The 7,078-nt window shown below is 47.6% G+C and overlaps 1 protein-coding gene across 2 annotated transcripts in view; it reads left to right on the forward strand.

Annotated features, from left to right (window-relative positions):
- Window positions 1-7,002, forward strand: part of STXBP2 (syntaxin binding protein 2) — a 36,596-nt gene extending 29,594 nt beyond the window's left edge. For both annotated transcript variants that reach the window (XM_035104793.2, XM_035104795.2), the window contains 9 exons: window positions 180-237; window positions 568-633; window positions 1,347-1,427; window positions 1,649-1,787; window positions 2,133-2,239; window positions 2,789-2,884; window positions 4,275-4,360; window positions 5,274-5,431; window positions 6,136-7,002. In XM_035104793.2, the coding sequence (XP_034960684.1) occupies window positions 180-237; window positions 568-633; window positions 1,347-1,427; window positions 1,649-1,787; window positions 2,133-2,239; window positions 2,789-2,884; window positions 4,275-4,360; window positions 5,274-5,431; window positions 6,136-6,215 (871 nt within the window). In that variant the 3' untranslated portion in view covers window positions 6,216-7,002. The remainder of the gene's footprint in view (window positions 1-179; window positions 238-567; window positions 634-1,346; window positions 1,428-1,648; window positions 1,788-2,132; window positions 2,240-2,788; window positions 2,885-4,274; window positions 4,361-5,273; window positions 5,432-6,135) is intronic.
- The last annotated feature ends 76 nt before the right edge of the window (window positions 7,003-7,078 follow it).

Below are 7,078 nucleotides of genomic sequence, written 5' to 3' on the forward strand. Positions count from 1 at the left end.
TCAGGTGGCGGTCTGTCCCAGTCCTGTCTGGAGATGTTGGGGATTGAACTTGGGACCTTCTGCATGCGAAGCAGATGCCCTACCCCTGAGCTATGGCCCTTCTGCTTGCCTTCTGTTTGGCTGTAACTCTTCAGAAAGACCATTCCAGAGTAGGCCATGAATGTGACTTCCTTCCACAGGAAAGTGACTGAGCTCCTGCGGACCTTCTGTGAGAGCAAGAGACTCACCACAGACAAGGTGAGGTTGCAAGGCTAATGCCTATGTGTTACTCTTCCAGCTGTTCTTCCCCTGGGGAGGTCAGAGAGGCTCCCTGGCAATGTCCCATCCAGCAACTTAACAAGGCTGGAGCTGCTTAGCTGAAACTCCCCACCACTTGAAGTTTCCATGTTCACTTTCATGGAGATCTCAAGTGTTGCTGGCTGGAAGCTCCAGGGTACATGGGGTTGGGTAAGAGTTAGCTAAGTTGGGATCCCCCAACCTGCAGATCTTCTTAGCGTCTTGTTTTTGGCCCATAGCTCTGATGCCACCTGATATTGGCATTGCTGGTTTCTCCATTTCCCTTTCTAGGCCAACCTTAAAGACCTGTCTCAGATCCTGAAGAAGATGCCCCAGTACCAGAAAGAACTGCACAAGGTAACAGATGCAAGGCACCAGGACTGTCATTTTGCTTTGAATATTCTATTCTCACCACCACCACCACCTTTCCACTCTCAGAGCACCTACCACTCATGGAAGTAACAAACAGATTTAAAAAAATCCAGAAACCATTCAGCAACAGTTAGCAGGAATTAAAATACCAGAAGTATATCAGTACATTTCCAAATAGTTTTTAATTGCTTCTACCTGGCTTTGGAAGGCTAGGAGAGAGCAACTGGATGGCAGGGCCTCCCCAGAAGAGCAAAGCATGGCAGCCTCACATGGAAGGAGACGGTCCTTAAGAATACCTAAGATGTTTGCTTTAGGCTTCAGAGTTCAAAATCGGCACCTTGGGACTTACAGATATGCTACTTGTTCTTTTAGAAGAGCAGTGTTTTTATATTTATTGGATTGTTTATTGTTCTTACTAGTCACTTTTTAAAACAAAAAGTGGACTCGAAAGCGACTTACAGTATAATGCAAACATTAAAACAAACATGAAACTATTTGGAACCTACAAGCTAGAAGCCTTCACTTACATAAGAAGTGGTCTGTTGCATCTCATCCAGTAAAGGAGGCCCCAGAGATTGCTGCTTGCCCATTGAGGTTGCACTGTGAGGCAAGGAGAAGGGATGGTCAAAGACTGGTTGGCTGAACAAGTAATCATTGTCCTACCCCTACCCCCGTTCCCCACCTCCTTCACCCTACAGTATTCCACACATCTGCACCTGGCAGAGGACTGCATGAATTCCTTCAAGGGCACAGTGGAGAGATTGTGTGGTGTGGAGCAGGTGAGCATGTTAAAGAGTCTGGAGCAACGTAGGAGGGGCTGGATAGCCTTACCTCCCCCCCCCAACTTCTCTCACTCAGAGCTCAGGCCATGAACAGACACATAGAGCAATGGACAATCTCCCCTTGCTTTCTTGAGTAATGCTGTCCTGTGATCTTGGGAGGTGGCTCCATGAGAGCAGCCAAGCAGAAGCGGGTTGATGGGTGTCTTCCCTGCCTCCAGGACTTAGCCACGGGTACAGACGTTGATGGAGAGAAAATCAAAAACCCTATGAAGACTATTGTGCCGATTGTCCTGGACACCAACGTGGCCGCATATGATAAGATCCGCATCATCCTGCTCTGCATCCTCCTCCAGAACGGTACTCCCTTGTCCACTTCTCCTCCTCCCTTGCATCGTCCGTGGAGACCTAGGGCAAAGGCCTGATCTGAGGAAAGGAAGGGCAGCTTTCATCTAGACTGAGGCCTGCCACCCAGCCGCTTTCCTCCCAAGACGTGGTTTGAGTTTTGCCACTGTTGCCTTGAGAAAAACTGAGACATGGGTTCATGGGACTATTGTTGGGGCTCTTCCTCAGCACCCAGCAACACAAGTGGGTGGGTCCATATATCTTATGTACAGCTGCTTGGGGCAGGTGCTGCTGTGACCCTGAGGGCCACGTCTAGCATCCTGGAGTGCTGTTTTTCTGAGCCGCGTTCTCTCTGCATAGGCATCAACGAGGAGAACCTCACCAAGCTCATCCAGCATGCCAACATACAGCAGGACAGAGACATCCTCTACAACATGCACTGCCTGGGGGCCGCCATCATGCCAGAGGTATCTCAGTCCCATTCTTTGTTGCAATCTCTGTGCAGGTGCCTTGCGGCTGGGCCAGCCTCCCCCAACCTGGTGCCCTTAGAGGAGGGCTAGCCAATGTGGTGCCGTCTAGATGTTGTTGGACTCCAGATTCCATTGGTGCCAGCCCATCTAGATGATGGAAGTGATAGTCGGCAACGTCTGGAAAGCACCAGTTGAAGACTGGCCTAAGCTGTTATGGCTGGGTCAGGTTGTGCTTCTGCTGTTGCCGGTGCTCTTTGAGAGTCAAGGCAATTCTTGGTCTTTCAGGAAGTAACTTCTGGGTTTCCTGATAAGGTGGCTCCCCTGAGGGAGGGAAGCCCTTCCGTCTTGTCTGTCCATCTATCTCAATCTGCTCATTCTGCTTTGTTGTTTTTCTCTTTTGCCTCTTTGCCTGTCTCTTTGGCCAAACCAGCTGGAGCCTGTTCGGTAAGCAGTTGCTCATTCCTGAATCTCTTTCCACTCCCCTCCTCCAGTGCAGCCGACTTTCAACTTTAATTTATTTTGTTTTACTGATTCCTCGCCTCACAGGACATTGGTGCACACATGAAACCTATAAGGAAAGTGCGACTGGAGCCTACCTACCAGCTCTCCCGGTGGATTCCTTTTCTTAAGGATGTCATGGAGGTACACAGACAAGGGTCAGGGTGGGGTGGGGAAGGTCGGAGATGCTACAGGAAAGCAGAGGGTCTCTTTATGCCCACCTGCCCCAGAAGTCCTGAGGGACTTCATTGCAGAGAGCATCTCCCTTTGGAGGCAGAGCAGTTGTATAAGAGAGGCCCCTTCGGAGGTGAGGCTATCAAGGTGTAGAGTACAGGGCGAAAAATCGAGGCCACCCCAGCATTGATACCCTTCAACATTTCAAACAGTTTCATGCTCCCAGTTAGGCACTACAGTGCACATCCAGGAACATGGGATGTACCCTGGGAAAGGCAGGTATCTGTTCCTTTCTTTTCCCCTTCTGTCTCCCCAGACTGGGAACCAGTTATGCTTGCATATCCTGTTCGGTCCCTCTAGAACAGCAAGAGAGCTGCCCATTTTGGTGGGGCTCACTTGATTCCCCCCCAAAAAAAGAGTAGTCCCAACTGAAAGCATTCTAAGGCAGGGCCTGTGGTGCAGCCTCTCCATATTAAAGTCACCTGGACCTGTTTTGCCCTTCCTTGGGACTACCATGAGTAGCACGTTTACAGTGTGCTAGGTCCTTGCCGTCTCCCATTCCTTCCCCACTTCTGGTCTGAGAATGTGGCCAGCCTTACATTTTCTCTTCTTTTGGGGGCTCCTGTATGTTTTGTCCTCGTTTAACTTTTGTTGTGGTCACTCTGAATCATGCATGCCATGGGGTGTGGGTGGGTGGGGCTTGCATTCCTTCGCATGGGCCAGGCTGCCCTTGGCTGACAAGGATGCTGTTACCCTGATTCATCTTGGTTCTCCCCATTGATCCAGCTTCAATCTGATAAATTAAATCCAATCAAATGAGCCTTTCGCCTGCTCTCGCTTCAGCCAACTCCATGTAGCTCTGTGAGCTGGGCTGCACAAAAAACATTAAGCTCCCACCGTAAAAAGTCAACAAAGGATTAATCTGAAAGTCCTCGTTATGAAGCATTCCTGTGTTGTTGTATAGCCCAGGCCCATGTGCCTCTGAGCTGTTGGAGTGGTTTTGTTGTGAGTAATGCTTAGAGGGGTGGGGGAAAGAGATTCTGATAGTATTTCTGCCACAGAGGAGAGATTTTGGAGTAGCAAATGAGTTTGGCAAATAAGTGGTGATAGTTCAGCATGATGTTATGCCTCACCTTCTGTAATGTTGACCAATGGTGTGGTAACTGCCTGGTGGAATCAACCCTTGTTGTTTTCCTCAGGGGTACTGAATATTTCACATTTATTCTTTGGCCTATTAACAAGCCAACCCCCACCCCAAATAAATAGTCAAGTTGAGCAGTGGAATGAGCCCTGCAGCTTATTATTTCCAGCAGAACGAAGAGAAAGAAAGATCTTTTCTCCTTTGTTCATGTTTTCACAGGACGTCATCGAGGACAAGCTGGACAAGAAGTTGTGGCCTTATGTGTCTTGCCCAGCCCCGGGCCCCTCCTCACAAGCTGCTGTGAGGTGAGGAAGAGTGGAAGTGTTTTGTGATGCCTCCTTTCTCTATCCCACCCGCTTCCCAGATCTCCACAAACACACAGTTCCAGGGTTTGCATCTACATTCCAAAAGTTTATTTCAAGTTTTAAGGGAACGAAAGGCCATAAATAAATCTAAACCAAGTGAGAAATGAACCAAGGGAAAGCCTTTTAAAAAGTGTGTGTGTTTATCTTCCTGAGACTTATTGGTGGACAATATCTCTTCCTGTATAAGGCACAACATGAGAATTCTACAGCTGCAGAGTATGCAGTAGGGATTATTCTTCTCCAGGCAAAGGGCAAAGAAGGGGGTGATGGTGCCTAAATTTGTTGGAGGGGCTGCGGGTAGGAGTAAGAGAGAGGGATAATTCCTATACACGAGTGTTTGTGCAGCAGGATTGGGTGGTGGTTGCAAGATGAAAAAGATTGAACAGGCACTATTTTGTGGTGCCAAACCTCATAGCTCTGTGATGAGTCACATCAAACCTTGTAGTTCTATGATGCCCAAGTATGATACAGGACCTAATACACCACAAAAGAACAAGATAGCTGCATCTAAAACTGCTAGTGCTTCTTTTCTCCAAATAAAACTCCATGTGTGTTATGTTTCCCTGTCCTGCTATGTTTGATGCATTTTATTTTTTGTAGATGCCCTTTTCACTCATTTTGTAGATGCCCTTTTGTAGATGTCCTTTTCTCATTCTTAACTCTAACTCACATAGCCACCGGAGCAATATGTTACTTGTTCCCTGGGCTGAGACTGTGCAGGAGCCATGCTTTCTGGGAGCAGCAGGCCCAGCACAGAGAGAAAAACCTCTGCTTTGTTAGCTGGCATGTACTTAACTTGACAGTCTTCTTGCAGCTGGCGCCCTATGCCTACATAACATCTTTTCCCCCTCAGTGCTCGCTTTGGTCATTGGCACAAGACCAAGACAGCCACCGAGTACCGGACAGGACCCCGCCTCATCCTGTTTGTACTGGGGGGAGTTACCATGTCGGAAATGCGCTGTGCCTATGAAGTCACTGATGCCACAGATGGAAAGTGGGAGGTGCTAATTGGTAAGTGTCCAGGGCACAGATCACTCTAGGCTAGAAACCATTCATAGGCAAGTAAATGATTCAGGAATTTTCCTGGTGTTCCTTGCGACATATATTGGAACACACAGAGCAAAAAGCAAATTCAGACAGGTTTTCTGGAACTAGACAACGCGCTCTTCTAGCAATGGGGGTATACATATAAACATCATCACTATTATTGTTATTGATGCAATGGGGAGATGTAATGCTTCTACAAATGAATTATTTCTGGCTTAAGATAAAGTTCTTCGCTAGAGAGGGGAGAGGGGTTGCCCTGGCAGGTGTGGCTACTTCTGGGTGCAGCTTTTTGATGCCAACCTCTATATTGCCAACTTTCACTGCATAGATTTGTTGAGTATCACTCGTGTGTCCTGAAGCTCTTTGGGTAAAATCTGCTCTCGACTGTGTTGGAATGGACCTGGGAAAGGTTGTTTTCTACATTCTTTTTCAAACCTTTGGCTGGAGAAACCAGTTGTAGATTGAGATATAGAGCAGCGGCAGCATTCCTGTCCAGAGGTCTATCATGTGGGAGATAGCAAGTAATGATGAGCTAGGTGCTGGCAAAATGCAGCAGCTTAACATGTGGGCCTGTTTGCTCTGTGTGATCTGCAAAATCATCACACACATGTGATCTGTGATGGACTCCTCTAAGGTTGCCCTGCCAACTTTTCTTCTCTGCTACGCAGGCTCATCCCACATCCTGACTCCCAAGCGGTTCCTGGAAGAAGTGCGCAATCTGACTGAGCAGGCTCCACTGAAGTCCTAAGAACATCCCACGCCCCCAAGAGACTGTCTGACAGCAGTTCTGTTTATCTGCCCAGATAAACCTTTATTCTCAAAGAGATGCCTTTTCACACACACCCCTGTCTTTGCTTCTGTCCTTTTAAGACTGGCTCCCCCTTCAGCCAGCTATCATGAACGAGCATGACATTGGAGGACCTGGTCTAGTGTCCAGGCCGAAGACCTGTTACATGAATCCTTTATTTAACACTGTGATGAGGTTTCTGGTTGCACTTTATTTTCTGATCCCCTCTTCCTCCCAACCTCCGCCCAGCCTTCCCCAAAAGGAGGGGAAGTGTAAACTATATACCTGATGGATAAGCATCTCCTACTTCTCCCTTCATCAGTGCAGTTATTTACTCCCTCGAAGGGGATTTCCAGGAAATGAGCTGCTTTGATGTCTACACACATGTCCTTGTCTAGACTCCAGCTTGGTTCTCATTCTTCTTCTTTTTTGGGGGAGGGCAAAGGTAAATTGCTCACTGAAAGAACTTATTTTTGGTTGTTGTTGTTTTGAGGAAAAGTTTGAATGGATTCAAGACCATTCACCCCCCAATCCTATGTAACATGTAGAAGCGGTAGCTGTTCCTGGATGCCCAGTGTTGCAGGCCTCCTGGTTGTGCTGACACCTAGTATAAGACGAAGGGCTACTGCTATTTTTAAAAGACCAGGGGAGATGAATGTATGGGAGGTGCTGTGTACTACTTACATTGCAAGACTTATTTAGCTCTGCTGAAGAATCCCAGTGTATATAAATAAATGTGAAAATTAAAGCTGTCTACATAATTTGTTCTGTGACTCAAGCTGTGAAACTTTGGTAGTGGCACAATTAAAACCAAGTTAGCAGGC

This window comes from Zootoca vivipara, chromosome 2, assembly GCF_963506605.1.
Source record: "Zootoca vivipara chromosome 2, rZooViv1.1, whole genome shotgun sequence".
Lineage (NCBI taxonomy): Eukaryota > Metazoa > Chordata > Lepidosauria > Squamata > Lacertidae > Zootoca > Zootoca vivipara.